This window comes from Abrus precatorius, unplaced genomic scaffold, assembly GCF_003935025.1.
Source record: "Abrus precatorius isolate BTA unplaced genomic scaffold, Abrus_2018 Scaffold3, whole genome shotgun sequence".
Lineage (NCBI taxonomy): Eukaryota > Viridiplantae > Streptophyta > Magnoliopsida > Fabales > Fabaceae > Abrus > Abrus precatorius.
Window position 1 is genome coordinate 31,721,417 of NW_020874373.1, and position 24,232 is coordinate 31,745,648.

At 31.2% G+C, this 24,232-nt stretch overlaps 3 protein-coding genes across 4 annotated transcripts; 1 reads left to right on the forward strand and 2 right to left on the reverse strand.

Annotated features, from left to right (window-relative positions):
* Window positions 1-410: 410 nt before the first annotated feature.
* On the forward strand, window positions 411-4,016 carry LOC113860694 (probable polygalacturonase). Its single transcript, XM_027493180.1, has 6 exons — window positions 411-462; window positions 615-950; window positions 2,201-2,321; window positions 2,694-2,868; window positions 3,000-3,070; window positions 3,301-4,016. The coding sequence occupies exons 1-6, from the start codon at window positions 427-429 to the stop codon at window positions 4,014-4,016; spliced, it is 1,455 nt and encodes a 484-aa protein (XP_027348981.1). The 5' UTR covers window positions 411-426.
* LOC113860695 (mitogen-activated protein kinase homolog MMK2) lies at window positions 3,164-11,663 on the reverse strand. Its single transcript, XM_027493181.1, has 6 exons — window positions 11,128-11,663; window positions 9,798-9,927; window positions 8,393-8,530; window positions 7,749-8,081; window positions 5,771-5,954; window positions 3,164-4,965 (listed from the first exon to the last, which is right to left on the reverse strand). The coding sequence occupies exons 1-6, from the start codon at window positions 11,295-11,297 to the stop codon at window positions 4,790-4,792; spliced, it is 1,131 nt and encodes a 376-aa protein (XP_027348982.1). The 5' UTR covers window positions 11,298-11,663; the 3' UTR covers window positions 3,164-4,789.
* Window positions 11,664-15,237: 3,574 nt separating this feature from the next.
* LOC113861867 (protein BPS1, chloroplastic-like) lies at window positions 15,238-19,006 on the reverse strand. Of its 2 annotated transcripts, none has more exons than XM_027494945.1 (2): window positions 18,806-18,999; window positions 15,238-17,799 (listed from the first exon to the last, which is right to left on the reverse strand). In XM_027494945.1, the coding sequence occupies exon 2, from the start codon at window positions 17,778-17,780 to the stop codon at window positions 16,722-16,724; it is 1,059 nt and encodes a 352-aa protein (XP_027350746.1). In that variant the 5' UTR covers window positions 17,781-17,799; window positions 18,806-18,999; the 3' UTR covers window positions 15,238-16,721. The 2 variants fall into 2 exon arrangements, with proteins under 2 accessions (XP_027350746.1, XP_027350745.1); XM_027494944.1 differs by having other exon boundaries at window positions 16,511-17,799; window positions 18,851-19,006.
* Window positions 19,007-24,232: the final 5,226 nt, after the last annotated feature.

Here is a 24,232-nt window from a genome sequence, read left to right on the forward strand (position 1 = left end):
TTAAATTCAATGGAGTTTTGTATTAAATTTTTTTTCCTCCTTTTTCTTACCTTTCAAACATTTTTTACTTCTATCTGCAAACTTTCAAACAAATAAGCCTAAGTCTACTTAAGTCGGGTAAGATTAATGCAAAAATTGAATTTATCCTTTAAAAAATTTAATGAAATACTAATTAAACTAAAACAATCTCATACTAAATGATTGATATAATCAATAATACTTTTAGTGTGATTTGTCTAATGTGATTTTTTTAATAATAAAAATATTTACTGATTCATTAATCAGTCTCTCCCAACAATTTTTGTTAGTTAATGTGTTTTAACTTTAGGAACCAATGAATCTAGTGGCCTCACTTAAGTTCCTCTATAAATACTTGACATAGGTTACTCTACACACCAAAAACAAATTCCAGTTATTTTTCTTAGAATGGAGTTCTCGTGGAAAACTTACATGAGGGTACAAGTGAGACCCCTATTCCTCCTCACTTACTCTTTTCACTTCAAGTAGAATTCTCATATTCTGTTCTTATATACTCATGGCTTTAGTGAATACACTTATAGCTTCTTCAAGAGAACCTATGAACAATTTACTTTAATGGGTGCCTGTTTTTGCAGGTGATTAGAATAGTTTTTGCTCTCCTTTTGGTTGCACTGCTGAGTTCTGAGAGAGTAGAGAGCAGAAAAGCCAAGATTGTGACCACTTCCTTAGAGTACAATGCTATAAGTTGCAGAGCTCACAGTGCTTCATTGACAGATTTTGGTGGTGTTGGGGATGGAACAACATCCAACACAAAGGCTTTTCAGTCTGCAATTAGTCACCTAAGTCAGTATGCCTCTGAAGGTGGTTCTCAGCTCTATGTTCCTGCAGGAAAATGGCTCACTGGTAGTTTCAGCCTCATCAGTCACTTCACTCTCTATCTGGACAAAGATGCAGTTCTCCTTGCATCTCAGGTATCTATCTCTTTCTACTCCTATGATGACAATTCAACAATAGATACAAGATTTCTAGGCATAGTAAGGGACGGTTTGGTTTCTAGAAATGTGTTCTATTTTTCACTTTTAATTATAAATTTGATACCCTTTTTATTTTTTTTCAAGATTTATATAAGAAACAGTGAAAATAGAAAAGAAAAAAAAAGGATTTTTTTTTCAAGATTTATACAAATATTTGAAAACAGTAGACAGAATAGATAAAAGGTGACAATTTTGTAATTAAAAGTGAAAATAGAAAACGTTTACTTAAATCAAAGATCTTCTAAGTGTTCATTTTTGTGGTTTATGAAAACACTTAGAAATTTTATTGAAAAGCCCTCATTTCTATGTATGTACTTCAGGGTTCAGGTACCCCACAGATTTTCACCACACCTATGTTAGATCAGAGCCTTCCATCTGTTAGAATCTGTTGTTTTATGAACAACAAAATAAATTTTTTCATAATTTTCACTACTCACATTACTTTTACGCCTTTGAATTTGGAAGTGTATTATTGCTCCAGAGCCTTTCAAAGTGGTATTATTGCCCCCATGACTATGAAAATAGAGCCAAAATATTTTTCTCCAGATTCTACTGATTCTGTTGTTTGAGATAGTGTCGTTGTACCAAAAACTTGGCCTCATCTGCCTCTTCTTGAACCTTTCCTTTTGGCAGTATTTTGCTAGAGCTGTTTCCAAGTCTAGCAATGAAATTCATTAAGAGTTGCTCTAAGGTTTCCTTAGTTTGATTGCATGATTCATTAGAAGAAAATCAAAGAAAGAAATATTCTTTAATTTATTTTAGCCCAAATTGTTTAACCCATTTTATAAAAACAATCCTCCTGTTGTGTCATTATCATAAGCTCATTATTCTTTTGTGAAAATGGAAATAGACGTTTTAAAATGGGTTCACGTGAGTTACAAATAAGGGAAGATGTCCAATAAATGAAATGCAAAGAATGTGTCACAAGATTCCTCACTTTCTGCCGAGTGTATGTTAAAGCAATATTCTTAAATAATTCAACAATATACAAACTTCGAAACCTTTGGTACCTAACAACCGCTTTATCCTGGCACTATTATTGGTCTATTACTAGTGCCATTTAGTGGTCCATTTAACTTTTGTCGTGTTATTTTAGAAAACATTTCCTAGTGTGCCATATTATTTGTAATATTATATGTGTGTCGTTGCTAACTATATTTATTTTTTGTTTTAATAATATGGTTTAGGATATCACTGAATGGCCTGCGCTTGAACCCCTTCCATCATATGGTAGAGGAAGAGATGCACCAGCTGGAAGATTCACCAGCTTCATATTTGGTACAAACCTCACTGATGTTATTGTCACAGGTACGAGGGAAAAAGTTTCATTTCCATGTATCCAAAAGGTTTAATTCTAGTTACCAAAATATATTTTTTTTTATGATGAAATATATAATAATTTAGTACGTAAAATTTAATATTAAATATGGAATAAATATTCTATCGTTATTACTAGAGTTTTGTTAACCTCAACTCTTAAAGTTTAGAATAAGCAACTAATAATAGTAAAATTTTATTAAAAAAAAAATATTTATTGTATTTTTATAACTTTAATACAATAACTATGTATTTTTTTATAAAAAATTTTTATTTGCATATGGTTAAATTCAGTCCTAACAAAACTCTTATTATTATTTCTATGATAAATGTTAATATGAAACATGACCCTTTTGTTAACAGGAGAAAATGGCACCATAGATGGTCAGGGTGCGTTTTGGTGGCAGCAATTTCACAGGAAAAAGTTGAAGTACACTCGCCCGTACCTGATTGAATTTATGTTCTCAGACAACATTCAAATCTCAAATCTAACTCTCCTCAATTCCCCATCATGGAATGTTCATCCTGTTTACAGCAGGTAATCCTTTTCATTTGTATTCAAGTCCTACAAAAAAGTGTCCTTAGATATACACTTCATCATGCATCACTTTATAGCCTCTTCCTGTATTTTACTTTCAAGATTTTAACAAAATTTTCAATATTATACAGCAATATTATTGTGCAAGGCATCACTATTATTGCTCCTGTCACATCTCCAAACACGGATGGCATCAACCCAGGTCAGTATTTCAAGATCAACTTCAGATTCTTAAAATTTAGAATGATGTTACTCCCAAGCACAAAAAGAGGACAATAATTAACATTGACCATTAGGAATTAAATAAATAATTAAATATATGGCATGGCAAGCAAGTATTTGATACAACGTGACCAAAAAATAAGATTTGAGGTTTGGATTGAAACAAATATTTTAGCTGGGTCTCATTTTCTTTCTTCATTTTCCTATCAGATTCTTGCACAAATGTAAGAATTGAAGACTGCTATATAGTTTCTGGGGATGATTGTGTGGCTGTCAAGAGTGGATGGGATGAGTATGGCATTAAGTTTGGGTGGCCCACCAAACAACTAGTGATCAGAAGATTAACATGCATTTCACCATACAGTGCAACCATTGCCTTGGGAAGTGAGATGTCAGGTGGAATCCAAGATGTGAGAGCTGAGGACATCACAGCCATCCAAACAGAATCAGGGATCAGAATCAAAACAGCAGCAGGTAGAGGAGGGTATGTGAAGGACATATATGTGAAGGGAATGACTATGCATAATATGAAGTGGGCATTTAAGATGACCGGTGATTATAATTCTCATGCTGATAGCCACTATGACCCAAATGCCTTGCCTGAGATAAAAAACATCAACTATAGAGATATGGTGGCTGAAAATGTGACCATAGCTGCAAGGTTTGAAGGAATCTCCAATGATCCGTTTACTGGAATCTGCATTGCAAATGTGACACTAGGGATGGCAGCCAAGGCCAAGAAACAGCCATGGACATGCACTGACATTGAAGGGATCACAAGTGGGGTGACCCCTCCACCTTGTGGTTTGTTACCTGATCAGGGACCAGAGAAGATCACATCATGTGATTTCCCAGCAGATAGTCTACCTATTGATATGTTGGAGCTTAAGAGATGTACTTACAGCATGACATATGTTGGGATTTAATAGTCTATGTAGATGATCTATATAGGAAGTCTTTCTTACATTGTCCAGAAAGCATTTCTCAAGTTGAGAAATGAGTGGTGTTTCAGGTTATAGTAATGAAACAATTTTCTTTTTCTTCCCTATTTTATGGAACTTGATGGCTTGATGCTGCTAAAATTCCCAAAGCTAATATTAGTAAAAAAATTTCTGGTTAAAGTCTTGATATGAGTATCCCATACAGATTCGTTCAAATCAAGCACAAAACTGAGAAGACTATAAGAGTGATCATGGAAGGTGAGCAACTCAAGGTATTTTCTGAAAACATTTTCAAACACTAACAAACCATTACATTTTATGTCATACAAGGGGATAATGTCTGTCCCAACAAATGAAAGTTTTCCTCTTGTAATATTTGTGTGTCTAAATTCTAAAGGATAGAGAAACTGGCAGCATCAGTTAACTGCACCAAATTGTTTTACCTAGTCTGAAGGATAGAAATACACCAAGTCAGAGCCCATGGATATTAGAATTACTGCTGAAATCTTCGAGTGTGCAGCTTGTCTTCTGATCATTCCAACAGTACATCTCAAAAATATAGTTATCCAAGAATGTAAATAATAATCAAATGAAAGACAACGTCACAACAGCCTCATTAAATCCAAATACAATTTACCAAAAAATCTCAATATATCCAATATGTTTAATACTTTTGTAGAGAATTGACAACTCCCAAGTAGTGTTGTTAATCAGTCATCATCATCTCACTATGCACATACAATAGTAAAGGTAAAATCTCAATAAATAGGTGGATCGGGATTAAACTTCACAGATTCTCTCCAGATGAGTTCCTTGATATCTTCTTCAGTGAAAGATGGTTGCTCAAAATCAAAACTGAAAGGTATAGCGCAAACAGGTTCCTCATTAATATCATGAAGAGGTGCCAAGTATGGGTGGCCCAGAGCCTCATTAACTGCAAAGAATCATGAAGTATCATACCATTAATAAAAATATCGATGAAAAGAGAATTCCAACAACTTTAAAAGCCTACTGCAGATATATTGTCAAGCAACAATAGAATCTTTACCTAATGGTCAAGTTTATCGCTAGCAGTTTACAAGCTCTGGATTGCAGTTGGATGACATACTAATTTTTAATATTTTCAAATCAATAGTAACTTAAATAAAGCACACTGAATTGAGATGATAATTTTGCATGTGATACCAAATTTTGGATGGTATGGGGCCTTACTGAAGTATTGGTAAAACATAAAGGAATTGTTTGATTCATGTAACTAACCCCATACAGTGGGAAAGAGCTTTGCTTGCTGTTATTGTTTTTGTTGACCAACATTTCATATTCAGTGTTGTCAGAGACAAATCCATCTAAGACTACAACAAAAACTAAGCCTTATCTCATTATGTGAGATTGGCTACTAATCATTCTGAAACTAAATTTAAGAATTTTTTCATATTCAAATTTCAGCTACAACTATGAACATGGCATAGCAAGTTAATAAATAATTATGGTAAGTTTTTCATCATGTCCAAATATTATAAATTTTATGAATTCACAAAAGCTAATTGAACTGGATGAAATGCAAACTACAGTGAGAAAATGAGTATTTGACCCACTTAACCAATAACAATCAGGTCATTGATCTGGTTGTTCCAACATAATAAATCAGCAAACTCTACATAAATTTAACACAGCAATTTATAAAACAAAATTACAAGAATTGCACCCAAAAAAGGAAGAATAATAATTATATGATTTACCTGTAATGCGCCTGTTTGGATCAAATACAAGCATCCTTTCTAACAAATCAACAGCACCAGGAGACATGTTCGGAAATCTAGCAGCAAACTGTTGCCTTGGATATTGTGGAAGCTGTCTTACATATCTCCGAGCATTATCACTTCTTAGAAATCCAAGGCTAGTGTCATCAGGTGAACCTATGAGCTTTTAAAAGCAAGGAAATTTGGTGATGCTTAAATCAATATTTACACATGGAGAATAAGTCTGAAATGGATCCAAAAATGAGAGAAAATGTGCAATCTCTTGGGAAAAACGTATGATCTATTTCTACTTATGCAAATTGCAAGATGGCAGCCAGCTGGAATCTAATGACTAATCTATCCAGTCATATTTTATTCATTTTTCATTTCTCAAGTTGATGTTCTGATCTTAAGTTCTCTCTCCCAGGAAGAAAAAGCACAGTATGCAAGTCCACACAATGCATTACAGCTCTTGGTATTCAGTTTAGACATGATGATGCAAGCTATGTAATCCATTGAATGCAAAAGAGATACACTACATACAAAAATTTCACTAAAAAGGTGTACATTTTATTTTACTGACAATAGCAACCAAACCTTATCTCATTAAGTGAGGGACTACATGGATCATATAACGTCATTGTGTATCAAAACAACTTTTAGTAAATGTAGTAAATCAAACTGTCTTCAATTAGATATTTTGATCCAATTTTTTTGATGGGTCTCCTGTTGGTCTTCTCCTCACACAACTAAACCACCTTAGATGAGTCTTTGCTATCCTCTCCTCAATTAGCATAAATTTACTATATTCTTAATGGCGTATTTTCAATCTTGTGGCTATTCTAGTAGTTTTCATTAGTGTCCTTCCTAGACCTAGGATCTGTGAAGCAGAGACACCTCTATATAGTGGAATGTCTAGGTGTCTGACACTGACACTTGTGCAACACGGCCTAAACACATGTCAAACACCAATCTATAAGTGTCCAAATTTAAAAATATTTTTTAGCGACTTGGATATGCGTCAGACATGGCTCTGTGACATGGTTGTACACAACTCCAACACTAGAAATTATATTTTTAAAAAAAAATTAAATTGGTTAAAAGATTAAAAAATGTTTCCTTTGAACGTTTACATTTCAACTCCTAAACTCCCTCCTTTCCATCCTGCCATGGACAAAGTTGTCTATTAACTATTCTGGCATCCCATAACACTCTTGTTTCATCCTCCTTTATTAGTTCTGCCATTGACCAGGTCACATTTCGTCATTCACCATTCTCTAGTTGATGTTCATCTCTGTTCTCTATCCTTAGACTTAGTTATATACATACATACATGCATATATATATTTATATATATAAGCAGTGTCTCATGGTCCATGTCAGAGTCGGTGCTTCATAGTCTAGGATCTAGTTGTGTTTATTTAGTTTTATTGGCTTCTTCTCAAGTTATATTTGTTTAGCTTTTATTATACTTATAAGAGGCTGACTACTCAACTTATGGACTACTTGGTTCACAAGTTTGACTAAGCCTTCTATATGTAATGTAACCAGTTACAAAATATAACAGTGAATGAAGAAATTATTTTCAGGGAAAAACCTTAGCCACTAAGCTTGTGATGGGTCTCTTTCTCTTGGGTGTGATAACCTAAGGACACTGGGAGAGATTCTTAGATTCTCTTTCTTCTTAATTTTTAATTATTACTGTTGTCTTTACTTTTTTCAGTATCTTAAGAATCAAATTTCACCCTTAATCCTCCCAAGAAAACTGAATTTTTTATCCATTGAATCCTGTGCATTCTTTGTCTTGCATCAAATGGTCTACATGGAGCACGCCCATCACTCCATACAAAATTTCTCACTCAATCCACTCAATTACAAGTGAATTCAAAATTCTAATCTATAAAGGGAAAGTAAAAATGAATGAAAGCATGCCTGCAATTCAGTAGTCAGATTCTCATTTAAGATTTCTAGTGAATACCTCTGTAATCAGTCTGAGCTGATGAACATAATCTCTCCCAGGAAATAGGGGTTGTCTTGTTATGATTTCACCAAGGATGCAACCAACAGACCATATATCAATGGCAGCAGTATATTCGGAACAATTAAGAAGCAATTCTGGAGCTCGGTACCATCTGGTAACCACATATTCAGTCATGAAATCATTTTCAGACGTAGTTCTAGCAAGACCAAAGTCTGCAATCTTAAGATCACAGTTGGCATTCAGGAGCAAGTTGCTAGGCTTTAGATCACGGTGCAGAACATTTGCTGAGTGTACATATTTGAGACCTCGTAACAACTGATACAGAAAATACTGAAAATTGTATCTTATCAGTCACTGTGAGACAGTATAATTGCATCTTATATATACTTTTGCTATATAAATCCATGCATATTGAGTTCTGTTATAATTTAAAACAAAAAAGTGAGAGCCCAAGAGATTCTAAACAGTAAAGAAGAAAATTCAAAACAAAAAGCTCTTGGGAATTTTAATTAAGCTTTTTATCTTCAGTTTGAGCAATAATATTAAAAAGGAGAATATGTTACCCATGCCATAATCCAAAGATCTTTCAACAAGGTAGACATTAAAAGGCATATGCTAAAAGATAAAGTTGTAGTGCTAACCCGACAATGGTCATCATTCAATGGTTGATTGGACCGAATTATTTGATGCAGATCGGTATCCATTAACTCATAAACAATATACACATCATTGAAGTTCTCCCTCTGCGGTGGTCGTATAATGTCTTTGAGGGCTATCACCTGCATTGGAGAAGTAACCGGTAAGTAAGCAGCTTTATTTCCAATTGAATTCCGATAACAATTTTAAGATCAAAATGCAATCAGGAAACTTCCATAAAAAAGAGAATGTATATCTGGAGAATAACTGACTACATGTCAAGTATTTGCTCTAGAGAAATCACCACCTTCTGATCCATTTACACAGAAATCTTTCCAACAAAATTTGAGCAAGAATGTCAAAATAAAGCTACTTACTTACAAAACAGCAAGATGATACTTTCCATTCAAAAGAATCTTTTAGTTTGATGATCTGTGATTAAATGATAGCGAAGACCAGATATATTGCTCGGACCAGCATGCTTAAATAAGTAAAATTTCAGCATAACACACAAAAAAATATGCATCTAGAGAAAATAGTGTACAGTAACATATCGATAAGTAGCTCAGCTAATAGAAATTAGAATCACATTTATAATTCAAAATTTTGAATAATGCCACAGGATATTCTACTGCATTGAGCTTTATTTATCTAAAAACTTCAACCAACTTTCAAAAATGAAAATTTTCAGCTATCACGTAACATAACTTGGATAAGAATTAGATGTAACCACAACACTACTTTCAACTCTTAATAGGTGTGGACTCACAAAATGCATGCTTTCACAATATATTAAATAGAGAACAAAAGAAGGAAAGTTTCAGGGAAGATTAAATATAAAATGGTATCAAGGCCAGGGTATAAATTTCTAAGCAAGCCAAGACAAAAAAAAGTACACAAGCAAATATAATATAAATATACCAAAAACCAAAAGTTATATTCTGTCACTATATCTCAATATCAGTTAAACACTTAGGCAGCATACACAAATCAGAATTTTGATGTGTTGTTGTTTTCAAGTGTTTGGAAATTTTCAAAAAAAAAGTGTAACCAAAAAGTATATCAATGTGTACTACCAAATTATAGATATGTTTATGGGTACTAAAGCATTTGTCCAATTTTAACCAAACAACAGTATGATGCTTAAAAGGTCCTTCATCACTTGCAAAATATGGAAAATTTACCAATAGTTGCAGTCTTGCAGATATAACCAAAAACTAAGAGGCAGAAACAAAGAAGAAATGAAAATAAGGCAACAATAAGTCAAACAAGAGATTTCAAACTGCAAGAGATTGGAAACGACACTCCCTTAATATCCAAAATTGAGAGGGGAAAAAAAGATAAGCAATACAAATGAGGAAAACAAGGTTTGGATGTAAGCTTGCAAGTAAAAAAGTTCATTTAAATTACATTTTCATGATCCATGTGCCGAAGAAGTTTAATTTCTCGTAGGGTCCTTTTGGCATCTATTCTGTTGTCAAATGCATTGCCAACCTTCTTAATGGCAACTTCTTCACGTGTCTCAGCATTTACAGCAGCACTGAAGGAAAATGAAAAAACTGCTTTGTTCATCATATTGTTGATAACAGAATCTAAAACCATATGTATGACAGAAGAAAATTCATTGTCTAACACACAAAATTCTAAACACCATCCACAAGATACAAATTATCTTCAGTTTAAGGAGTCTGAAAATCCTGAGGATAGTGTTATTTACCGTGTCAATCATTGAAACAGAGCCAACAAAATAATGGTCCTATTTTATTATAAATTCAGCTCAAAGAGAACCATAGCATCTATCTATTTATGTTCACTTTGAAATGATCGCTACCGACCATCAAGTTAAAAAATGGGAGAGTTTTTATAACATTATGTGGAACCAGAGTTACTTGGGTGGGAAAACAAAGAATATACAAATTTTTATTGTTTCACTGGTATCAAAATGGATCCTTGCATGCTTAAATAAAATAAATTTGATGGATAACATTGAAGACCATAAGATAAATTCTAAGAGGCCAGTTAAAAAGACAATACCATGCTCCCAAAAAGGAAAATGAGAACTTTAGACCATGACACCCAGCTAGCTTCAGCCAAAATGTGAATTAAGCTCAATAACAAGATAATCTGTGGCATAATCCTAAAGGCACGTAACTCGATATGATTAAAATAAATCTTACAAGACTAAAACTTGATTCTCTTTCAATTACTCTATACTCCAATCAAACTCAAACAATTAGATTTTTAATCTCAAGAATCCAATCGGCTAAGTATAATAGCTCACGTTCAGTTGACGAATCCCATCACTCCCATATTACAAAATCGTTGAATAAAAGATATAAAATTTCAAAAGTGGTCTTCACCATCACCAAAGTAAACACTTCTATTCCCCATTCACTTAGATAAAAGACACATGCCAAACATCTACTTCCTCTAGGATCACAATTCAAAAGCAATCAATCACCAAATGAACTATTTGTAAACCTACTCCAACAAATACACCATCACCTATGTTTCTGAACTCCCCTTACATTCAAATCCAAAATCAACAAAAACAATAAAAGGCCTTTGACCACCATCAAAAACCACTTCCTTGCTTTCAAAGCTAAGTGTTACAAACCCCCGGAAGATGCAAGCCAAATACGATATATAGCTTAAAAAATAGCAACCCAAAAACAACAAAAAACAAATCAAGTAAGCACCTAAAAGATAAAGCTCAACCCCACAAAAGAATTTTGCTTACCAAACAATACCATAAGCCCCTCTTCCCACAGGGCGAATAGGAGGAACATACTTCCTAGATACCTCAAAGAGGTTGCCATAGATATTGTACTGAACATAGCGTCCACCATGAGTGGGAACTCCTCTTACGTTATTGTGGTCAGCTGAAGCATGAGCTGACTCAAGAGACATGTCTGGTTTTCAATCCAAAACCACAAAATGGGAAGAGACCCAACAAAGAAAAGAATGATTTTTCTGAGAAAGGAGCTAAATTGAAGTGGGATGTGCTGAATTTACTAGGGACGTGTCGGTAGGAGTAGAAGTAATAGTCTTTGACATTTCGTTTATGAAAGAAAGTGGGGGAGAGAGAAAGTGAATGTGTCAGAGAGAGATAGTAGGTGTGTTTGCTTGCCTACATGCATAAGCGTGTGTACGTGAGAATTCAAGTTAGACTTTTGAACTACAAACGCTCGTGTGAATCCGTGAAGATGTGCCACTTTTTGAAGCTTGGCTTTTTCTTCGTATAGAATGCCCATGCTATCTGTGAATTGAGTTTGATTTTGGACTTAAAATGATTTTGTTTTTTTTTTTTTTTATGTTTTCACTTGTTTTGTTTGGTTTTGTTAAGGTTTTTATTTTGGTTTTGTTGTTTTTTATTTTTATTTTGGATCAAATTGTTTTGTTTACTTTTAACTTCATCAGCCAAGAAACGTTGATGATTGTTCATGAACGAAGATAATGAAAAGTTAGTTTAAAAAAAAAAGCTTTATTTTTTTTGGCCGTTGGTGAAGACTTTCGCTTTGCAACCTACCAACAGATTACATGTTAAATTATCTAATTTTTTAGATACATGAATGTCTTGACTTTTATTTTATATTTTTATGGGAAAAAATGTGTGTTATTCTTAACTTCATTTTTGAATCAATTTTAAGTATCTCGTGTATATTCATTAAGTATTAGATTTAAACGCATATAAATTGTCCAATAAGTATAACTAAATTGTAACATTTGATAACAAGATTCTAATTCTATTATAACACCTAAATAAAACAATATTTTCTCCTTTTCTTTCTCTTTGGGCTCTTATTCTTAAGCATTGCTCTAATTGTGAAACTTCCTTATACCTTCTCTTTCTCCTAATCTTTTTAGTTTTCTAATTGAGATTTCTTTTATTGTTTAAACGTGACCCCTTATAATTAGATTTAGCAATTGTTAAAATTGCTTAATAAAAAATGCTAAAAAAAATTTCTCTCTTTTTCATTTGAAGAAATGATGAAGTTGAGTGTCTACAATTTAGGGGGACTATGACCTACCAAAATGTCGAGTCAAATTGTTTGGATGTAGACCAAGCAAATGCTACAAGTTGAATTATACAAAAGGGCATATGTACGTACGAAGTGGTATATAATACAGTAGCACTTGTTCATCCTATTTTTCAGCCTCTTTCTCTTGCAATTTTTTGAATATGACAAGTCGAATGCTCCATTACTGATCAAATCTAATAAGGATTTGGATCCTTTCATGTGATTGAATAATATAATATAATTATGTTAAAGAGATAAGGATATATTTTTTTTTCATTAAATTTAGTTAACAAATTCTACAATTAATCATAGTAGGTTTTGATTTAATAAAAATTATATTTTTTTCCCAAATATGATTATATTTCTTCTTTTTTTCTTTAGAATTTTAGCTATTTTATTTTATTCACTTTTTTTCATCATTTATAAAAATACTTAATAATTAATACTTTTATTTAACTTTAATAATTAATATTTATTTAGTAGAGAATAAATAAATAAGTGAAATAATTGAAACAATAGATAAATAGAAAGTTATGCAATATTTTATAAAATTTACAATATCAATTATTTTAAAATTATTGTTTAAAACTTTAAACAAAAAGAACGGAAAGAACATCATCTTACATAATATAAGAAGATTAAAATCCGTTCATACATACCAATTGCCACATGAACCGCAATAAATCAACAATTAATGTTAATTCAAATATAATGTGTAATTACCTATAATGATAATAATTTAGATCGTCTATGTTAATTAGCCAACTAATCAGAATAAGAACCATAATTCTTAAGTAAACTGTGCATGCTTTGAAGATATTACATTGCTTTATAGTATATAAACAGTGAAAAACAAGAAAAATTGTATGATCCTCTTCGAATTCAAAGAAAGTGGAGTTGATTTGTGTTTCTCGTTTGTTTAATTCATAGTCAATATTTGGTTTGGGTTTTTATGGCTTTAATTTTGGTCCCAAAGTTGACCATTGAATTTGAAAACGAGTAGAAATAGAAACATCGTATATGGTGGCCCATTGACTTGACTAGTCTATAGTCGCTACAAATTCCCCACGCTAAACTTTCAGTTGGCCATCCAAAAACAAAACTTTTCTAATACGTCAAATATAAATATTTTGGTGAACTCTCATTTAATGTCACAAAACTTTTATTGAAATGACATGATTGAACGGTATTAGATGTTATATTTAAGAAAATAATATTTTAAATACTTTTGCTAAAAAAATATTTTTATTAATTTATATATTAAATTTAAAGTTTATATAAATAGAATTCTGTTAACTTTAACTTTTAAAGTTGAGTTTAAATATCTATAAATAAAAAAAATTTATAAAAAAATATACTTATAATATATTAAAATTATAAAAATACAATAAATACTTCTCTTTCTAATAAAATTTTATTATTATTAACTACTTATCTCAATCTCAAGAGATGAAGTTAACAAAACTTATATAAATATATTAAGTTTATAAATTTTTATACAATTTGAAATCAACTAATAATTTATCATTTTACTTTATTTTAATGAATATATTAAAATATAAATAAATAAGTATTATCTTATCATATATTTATAGATATTTAAATTATGAAAAAATTATGTATATAATAATAATAATAATTATTATTATTATAATATCACATGATTTAATAATTAAATTAATAAAAAAAATACTAATTATATATAGTTATTTAAAATATATTTTACTAAATTTATCATTGAGTAGCATTTCATTTTGTACCTTTACTAAAACTTATTATCAAGTCATAATCATAAAATAGGACAACCATTAATATTCTTGATCTATTTATCAAAATATAAAAGTTAAAGCTGTGAAAATTCTTGTCCTCATATTCTTCAGTCATGTTGACAACTGCTCTAATTATATAGTTTGGTCAATACAAACTGTTCAAAAATACCCTTATTTTATGCAAATTGAGCTATGTGCTTGGATTGCACTTAGCTACTTAAAATTCAACTTTACTTGCATGTTTATAAGGTCTTTAGACTTACTGTCAATATTAATCCTAAAATAGGTCATACACCATCACCCAACAGTGTCCTATGAAGCTACTTGTCTGGGATATTTCCTACAAAGGATGGAACATCATATTTTCTGTGCCTCACCAAACCTTTTAAGGATGATATCCAAAAAATAAACCAAACAGCACTACATTCACATGGAGAATATCAACAAGTGTCCTTATGTCTTTGACTAAGGAATTTGAATTATAAAATTTAATGAATAATAATTACACACTTTTCTTTGATTTTCAATGTAACTACACCGATATTTTTTATAAACAAATATTTATTACTTTTAACTAATGAATTTAATTTGCTTATTAATAAGATCATATAAATATCATGTTAATTTATTTTAAATTATTATCCCTATGCAAATTTTTTTTTAAAAAAAATTATTCTCATCCTTCTTGTCTTTTTACTATCTTCACTGACTAAATTAAAACTTTAATAATGATAATGATAATAATATAATAAAAATTTAGTTTTGAATTAAATTATTTAATAATACTATTCTTTGCCACTTTAAACCATTTTAAAAACATTAATATTTTCAACATTTTTCTTCTTTTTTTTTTCTTGTTTTTCAATATCTTCACTTAATAAAATAAAAGGTGTCAATAAAGTAAGATAATAATATAATAAAATTAGTGAACGTGTTTTGACAACGAGTTAAAAAAACACAAGTTGCAGAGGCAAGTGCATGTAAATGTGTAACCAAAACCAAGGTAATTTTACTTCCCCGCAGAATATGCTTTGCAGCAGATTTGATACTTACGAGTAAAGATAAGACACGAGTTCCCATCTAAAATTCATCTAAGTACCAAATATTCAAGTATTACTAAAGTCCAGAAGATCTAAAATTGCCAAAAACAATACCATGCAATGATGGGCTTGGGTTTTATGTGGCTCATGCTGGTTCATACCTCACACTTTACCTTAGAGGTAGCAAAACAGAAGGTTCACAGAGGGAGAACAAGCAGAGAGCTTGACTTCCTCAGTTCTCTATTCTGTGAACCATACATCATCATCTTCACAGAGCTTGGTCTCTGCTTTCTTCAGCAGAGGTCGCAGAACTCTCTCATGAGTCTCATCTAAGTTCATAGAATGATATTGATCCAGTAGGCACTGTCTTCACCAACAGTTAACATCTTTACTTTCTTCACCTCCTCAGATTCCAAAGGGGCTTTTAATAAGGCAGACAAAACAAAACAGAGGACTTGACTTCCTCAATCCCCATTTTGATCATCTTCCTCACAAAGCTCTCTCACCTCACCTCAGAGTTGTTAGAGAAATTCAATTTATCTTGAACGCAACTCACTTTTCACAGATCCCAACAAGAAGGAATGCAAGGTGGCTTCGCCAAACTCACATTCAATTTTGCAGGGTTTGGTGAGTAGAGGTGTTGGAAGATCAGAATCCGAAGGTGATGCACTTTGGAGTTGCAACTGTTCTGTCAGTTTCACAACATCAGATGATAAACGCGCAATATGCTAAGTAACGTGTGAAACTTAAAAATGTGCTGCAAAGCATCCTATGATATTCAATCACAAAGGCCATTGCACATGTCTCTATAGATCATGTTGTTCGAGAAACATACTGTACGAGAGATATACCACATCATAAGATATTGAAAATGAAGTCTAGGACAACGTCAAGAGAGTTAAAAGAAATTGGACAGAATAAACAGCGACCAAGAGAGGGCACTAAAGAAAGTGCTCGAAACCAAACCTAGAAACAATAAGTTGTGTATAATGTAGATATAGTTCACAAACTGGTAAATCCATATTCAAGAATAGAGTCAAAGCCACATAACTGACTCAGAGACTTCTCCATATGAATCCTTATTCTTTTTCTGTCTCTAATCAATTTTTGAATGTGTGCTGCAACAGCAGAAGTTTCACTCCCCTCCCCTCCCCCACCCCTCCAGGAGAAAAAAAACAGAAACAGCGACCACATTTTTTAGTTCCATGATAAATAAACATTCCCCCCCAATTTGGAAACATGAACTAATGAATAAAAAGAATTAGTCACAACAAACTAACAAGTTTCTCTGAGCACAAGTAACATTTTTATATATATTTTATCATATAACATTACACAGAACATCACAGTTATACATTTCAGAACAATAATACAATCATATAACCTGTTACTCATGTTAACCTGAATACAATAAGCCAAACATGATTGAGTACCATCAACCATAAAACAGAAAACCCAATACCTACATCCATTGGTATTTACCAGAGTTGGGTTGCAACACATTCAATTGACTACTTGTGCGTCTCTGTTACCCCCAAAGATGCGATCATCAACAGTTGCACCTGACCTCAGATTAGATAGCAAGGCATCACGACCAGTCAGGACCACTTGGAAAAAGCTATCAACTTCTTTTGTAAGAAGATCCAATCCTTGTGAAAGCCTCTCTGTTGCTCTGCCTAATTCCCCAACAATCTTCACAAGTGATTCTGTCCCGGTAGTATCTACAACACCCTGGATAATAGGATATAATTCTTTCACAGAGGAATCAACCACTTCCAACTCATTCAATCCAGCAAGCCTCCCACTTGAAAATCTAACTCTAATTTCCTTATTTACAAGATCTTGCAAATTTCTAAAGGTTGGAGCCCAAGAATATATGTCAGCCACATCCAAATCTGACAAATTCTTTGTAGAGCCTGAAAAAGCTGCAGCAAACACACTGCATATAAATACTGTCTGTACCTTTACTCCATAAATAGCTTGCATCAAAACCTTTCCTTTGGCTGACTTTTTAACCTTTGGAAGATCAAGAGACCCTACAAGATCACCCAAAATGCTGCCACATTTCTCAACCCTAGGGTTTATAGAACCAATATGCTTCTTCCAACCATCAAGTGAAGAACATGCCCGAACAAATTGCTCTGAAGAGGAAGAATCTAAATTGTGCAAGGCACACTGAAGCAACAGGTGACCCTGATTCAGACGTGATAACTCAGAGCTAAATGCAATGCATATATCTAGCAACTTCACACTAATGTCCAAGTACACATCTATCCATTTCTCGTCCCAATCATGAACAGGCAGCTCAAGTTCTGTTATGAGGGTCTTGATATCATTATGACTCTCACAAAGTGACTGCATAGCCAAAGTCATCCAAGACAAGTTGAGGATTTCATCCTTGCTTTTAGGAATAAGCTTTTTCAGCCTCTCTTCCAAAGCTGCTTCACAAGCATGTAATACTGCCAACAGCTGTGGAGAAAACTTAGTTCCTTTGGCTGATATCATCCTAAAAGGATTTCCAAAAGGGAAGAATGATCGATTCGCATCCTGTGGACGACTCATTTAGAATGTAGAATTTTTACTGTTACAGGAAAGATTAAAAAGTAAGAAATAATATTGCTGAATAATGACCACACAAATTAATTACCAGTCACACAAACGCAGTTTGTTGTATAACATAAAATCTACAGAAGGAAGGACCTCAACAATCAACATGAAATACAATTATGTGTTAATTATGCACTAGGTTTCAGAATAACTGTGCCAGAACAGCATGTTCAAAAGCAATATTAAAAAGGAGAAAGGAAGAATGCGAACATGAAATTCTGATAATATTGAGATAGTCAATGTCACATAACTAGCCTCCATTAGCCACCCCAAACACCATTTCCTCTCCATCTAATTATTTCATTATTATGATGATAAGCACTTAGGTTGCTTTCCAAACTCGAGTTGTAAACAAGTATGAGATAAGTTTGATCAACTAATCCTAAATAACCAGCCTATTATTGATAATCAATTAAGCAAAGTCAACAGTACCCAAAATCAAGGAAACAAAAATTTCACAACCAGGAAATTTCAATTCAGATCCATTCTTCATCACCTTGAAACCCCATCAGGGAATCAGAAATTAACAGCTAACTTTCTGAAGTTTCGATACAAAAGCATATACAAAAAAAAAAAAAAGCATAAAAACCACTACCCTTCCATTTTCCTGCAACCTTCCTCCCAATTAATAATTAAAAAACCCCAGAAAATAAGTAAAAATCTTATAAAATCCTTTCTACCAAATACTCCATCACCCCATCTGGACCCTCTCAGAAGCTCAAACAGGAAATAACCGTGTACAGACAACTTAAAAAAAAAAAAAAGCATTTCCATTTTCCTACTAAAATTCTTTGAAAAATCAAGAAAAAAAACGTCTAAACCTAATAAAAAAACGCTAGATCGTGAAGCCAGAAAACCCAACAAAGCGAAAAATTTGACCGATTTTCGAAATTTTCACTAAAACAAAAAAATATTAGAGGAAAAAAGGGCATTATGTTTTAGGGTTTTTCGGGGGAAAAAAATTAAAAAACGAGACTTACGTTGATAAATGTACGAAGGGAGGATGAAAGGTTGAAGAACAGCACCTGGAAGAGATGAGATCGGAAAAATTTTGATTAGGGTTTGGTGGTTGTTTTGTCTTTGATACTTCGAACTTTCGATAAGAGATTAGGGTGGAAGGTGTGTGTTTGTGGTGAAGGAGACGGTGATAAAGCTACCAAGTTTGGCCTTAGATTCTATGAACCTGAATAACGTGGTATCATATTATTGGTGCCTTTTCCAATTTTTTTCTCTTTTTTCTAATGACTTTTCATCTTTTTATGGATCAATCAAGAAGTTGTTAGAAAAACTCCACAAAAACATTTTTTTATATTTTTTGTATTTTTGAAAAAAAAATTATAAAATCTCAAATATTTTTAAAACGATTCTAAAACTTATTATTCTAAACAAACACTCAATCGAGTATTTATGTTTGGATCCACGTTTTTTATACTATCAACACACCTTAATTAGATGGAGTAACTTTTGAACTTTAAGTAATTGCCCATTCAACGTGAACTCAGACATGTAGTATATGTTTCTTTTATTACATTTTTTAAGTAAATTGCGATCCTTAACATTTATATTTTTAATTTTAAATTCTTATATAAATGTAATTTTTATACTCTTTCATTTAATTTATATCTAATAAACTATAATTTATTACTGATTTAAATTAAATAAAATATCCAAAGTATAAAAAAATATTTTTTATAAATATATAATTAAAAATGATAATATAATTTATAATATATTTATTAGAATTATTATAATATTTTTTAGAATATAAGAAGATAAAATTAAAATTTGGTGGAGCGTTGAATTGTTTATTTATTATTAAAAAATAATTTTATTAACATTAACTTTTAGAGTTGAGAATAAGAAGTTAATAATATTAAAATTTTATTAAAAAATATTTATTATATTTTTATAATTTTAATATAATAATTATATATTTTTTATAAAAAAAATTTATTTATAAATGTTTAAATTTAACTTTAAAGTATGAGGTTAACAAAATATTTTTAAAAAATTTTCTCCTATCACATTATTCTCATAATGCTGTATTTTTACATTTTTATTCAAGTAAAAAATGTAAAAATAGTTTCGCGACAAAAAAAATGAAGAAATCTAAATCCAAAAAAATGTTGGCAGGAGCGTTGAACGGGAGAGTTTATCTGCATTAATTTATTATCCACCTCAATGGGCAGTTAATCCAACGGTTCATGCTTCGCTTCTGAATTTTAATCGAACGGTTCTTATTGATCCACGGCTCTTAAACAAATGGTTTTGTTTCAGATACGAAAGAAAATTTTAAAATAATAATAGGGTAGCAATTTTTTAATTAATTAAAAGAAAAATTATTTTTATTTAATTTTTTTTTAAAAATTGCGTTATTTTTTACAAAGGGATTCCTCAAAGCACATGAAATGACAATAGCCGTTGAAGAAACGTCAGCAAGTGGGTCCCACTCCACAGAACATTGGTATGCTACACATTACCTTTAAATTACATCATCCATAGGTCTTCTACTTAGGGGAACATCTCTTTAAAAGAAATAAAAATGCAATTATGAGGTAATATCTTCTCTTATAAGTAAAAATATTAATACAAATGAGATTGTACCAGCTTAATATATTGAATTTTAGTTTAAGTTAACGAAATGTTAAATACTTGCATAGATAATTTTTATACTTAGGATAGTTTTATTTAATTTAAATATTATCATTTTTAATAAAAAAATATTTATAATTTGTACAAAAATAATATATAAAAATAATAAATTTTAATTACAAAATATATGTATAATTAGAATTTTGTAAAAAAAAATTGATAAATACATTCTACAATTTTAAATGAGAAAGAATGCACGAGATTTAGGATGTTCTTTTACTAGTCTTTTGAAATTTTTACAAAATTCTTTTGGTATTCATTATCATCTTTTTAATATATATATATATACTAAAGACAATCTTATTTGGATAAAATCACTGTGGATAGCAAAATTTTATTGTCATTCATTTACACTGCATTACATCATTTACTATCTTCCTGTTTTATTATTTAATGTATTTGATAATACATTTGATAATTATTTTATGTATACACCAATGGCATGTTTTACAAGTTTGTTAATATATATTACTATTTTCTTCAAAAATTGATATTATTTTGTTGTTTGTCTAAAAAAATGTAAAGTTTAAAGACATCTAATGTCCGTAAATTCTAAAAATTTTTAAGATTTTACAACTTTTGAATTATTGGATATAAATATTTTATTGAACTAACAAGATGATCTTAAGAAGAATGGGATACAAGTTTTCTAAAGTTGCCTATTCATACTTATTATTTTGACTAAACCTCGTTTCAATTCAAATGAAGTGTGTGTATAAAGTGGCCATGGGTACCTCTTAGGTAGTTTACTAATGCAACAAAATATTAAGATAAAAGGAAATTTTAAATGTTAATATTGTATTTGCATAAAAAGAGAAAAGAAATACTTATACAAATGTACAAAATCCTTTTCAAACTCTTAAAGCAATATATATTACATAAAGTACATTCACCATCTTCATTTATTAAATGCCCATAACATTCATTTCTATTAAACTCTCTAGCATACAATGATTATATCATGAAGAGATATAAATAAAAGGCATTTGTAAGAAGAAAGGATGATAAGAACGAAATGCCATTTTTTTCATTTATTTCTCTAAGTCTGTTTTGTATTAATTTTTTGCACCCTTTTAGTGATCTGAGAGATATATACAGTTGGACTCCTTTTTTGGGAAATGTTGTTCCTTTCTAATGTTCCGGGAAACAATAATCCTTGGCTTAAGTCATCTTTGTTCACATTCCTTCTTGTAAGGTTGTCTTCTTATCTGTACTTCTAAGCAAAGATGAGTGGAAAAAAGTACCTTAATTTGCAACATTTAAGCCATAACAAGCACTCATGTTATGCAACGTGGTATGGCTTAAAAGATAAGCATCAATAGCTGGCGCTGAACTGAATTAGGCATAGAGCACCAACCTTTTCCCATAAAAGGATCAATTACCACATCACTGAAAGAGCTCAAAAGAAAGGCATGCATCCCTTTCTACCAATACATCAAGAACCACACGTCATGCTATCTTCACAATTTTATTTATTAATTTTTTGTTAATGTTGTTGACGACGAATGAACAAATAAACACATGGAATACTAGTTTCTTGAAGGCATCGCTTTATAATCGTGTTTGATTGGCAAGAAACTTTAGAAAATTTTGTTTAAATTTAAATGCATAGAACACTTGGCCATTCCCACTACTATAGTGACAATGAATATGATTTACGGCTAAGCACGTGTGTTTCCACTCAAGAATTTGAGAAAAAAGATGCTAAACGTGGATTACACACAAAATGTGCAACTTGATGGTTTAATATTCATAAACACGTAAAGGCATGTTGAGCATATGTAACGATATTCTCGTAAATACGTGATTATCATGAACCATTCAATAATTTCTCTCTCTCAACACACATGTAATTTTATCAAGTTTGATTGATACAAATTAACAACTAAAACATGAGTTTGACAAGTTTCTAAAAAATAAGATAAAATTTATAAAATATGAGACAAAAATTAAGCATGTAAAAGTAATGAATTATATGTTGTATTCTACTAATACGTTATTAAGTAACACCCAGAAATTTAACTTAAAAATCATAATTCAACATATAAATTCTATAATATTTTTAACTAGATTAAAGTTTAATTTTAATATATTATCAATACTAAAAAAATATTACTATTTAATGATATATCATCTTATTATTTAATGAGTTTGACAACATATGAGATGTCAATTTCATTAAAGACTATGATAACATATTATTAAATGACAGTAAAACTATTTTTAAATAAATAATGCATTTAAAGTAAAATGTTGTATCGATTATTTTTGAAAAAAAAAATTATATAATTATTTTTAGAAGTTAGCGGCATCTTTAGTAGAAGAAAATCTCCCCATTTTATGATAGCAAGAAATTTCCGAGGCAAAATGGTATTAGTACATTTGGCCTACCAGACAAGACAATACATTAACAATACATTAAAAGCATCACATGATAAAGTGCACGCTCCTTCGACCTACAATTCTACAAATGAATTAAATTTTCAGCAAATTGTAACATTTCAAACAAGTGTTGGCATTTTTTGATCAATAACCATAACCAAGTCTATATGTCTACTCCATTCTGCCCCAAGAGCATTCAAGCATATAATGGTGCTTCTCTCTAGTTTAAAATTGAATAAAATTAATTTTGATCAAATTTATTTAAATTTTTTTTGAATGTAATTAATATACGTGAATAAATTAATTTAAACAAAATAAATAACAATTTGGTTTTAGAACATAAAAACATGTTATAGTTCATTAAGTAATATACGTTGTTAATCAACAATTAATGTGACATTATCAGGTATAGCATTTCAAATGTAGAAGTAACACAACCATTGCATAGGAACTGAAACGTTGTTTGCTCCAAGGCTATCTTTTATAACTTCTCCATTTGAGTGTGCTAGGGACGTATACCAACATTAAAACAAAAATTATTATTTAGAAGGTTATCTTCAAAAGGTCTTTTTCTTTTTCTTTTAGAAAGGTGAATAGTGGAGGAGCTTATCATTGCTGGAAGAGTGGAAAAATCTGACATGGTAAGTATAAGGTGGGGTAGCATAAGCACATTGTCTCACACCACCACCACTCAATTCCAATATGTATAAGAAAACTATCTTACACTGTTTTTGTATTTGATCCATTAGTTTATACTGTCAAAGAATCTCTCATGCCTTTGACAGCTTTGGTGGTTTGTTACCCAAACCATTGCCAGGCCCAAAAGTACAAAAATGCATATAATAATGCTGAAGAGAATGGTTTAAAGAGAAGCATCGTTTAGTCATAAAAAAACTTAAAAAATTGAAGAATGCATTGATACAAAAAGAGTAAAAGATATAGATATAAAAGCTTATGAACAAATTATGTAAAACGCTTTATAACTCTTATATGTTATTCTTAACTTATTTAAAAAAAATTGGTAAAACTTATTAAAATAAATTATTTTAACTTATTAATTAAATAAGTTGTTTATTAAAACAAACTGTACAAGATCAACTGCTTCCAATTAGTGGAGGCTGTTCTGCTTCTATTGACAGTTTGTTCCTACCTTAGATGGCAAAGCCTGAAGCCATAACCAAGTCAACGGAGACTTCCTTGTGCCACTATTTCACTGCCTGCTGGTGTAATGGAGTAATCTATAAGCCAAAATGACAAAAGGTAGCAGACAAAAGTTGATGTTTCATAATGATTAGCCGCCCAACAGGTCCATATACCACATGCATCCAACTATGCAGTTGGCAATGATGTTGATCCAATCCAGTTGCTTCTAT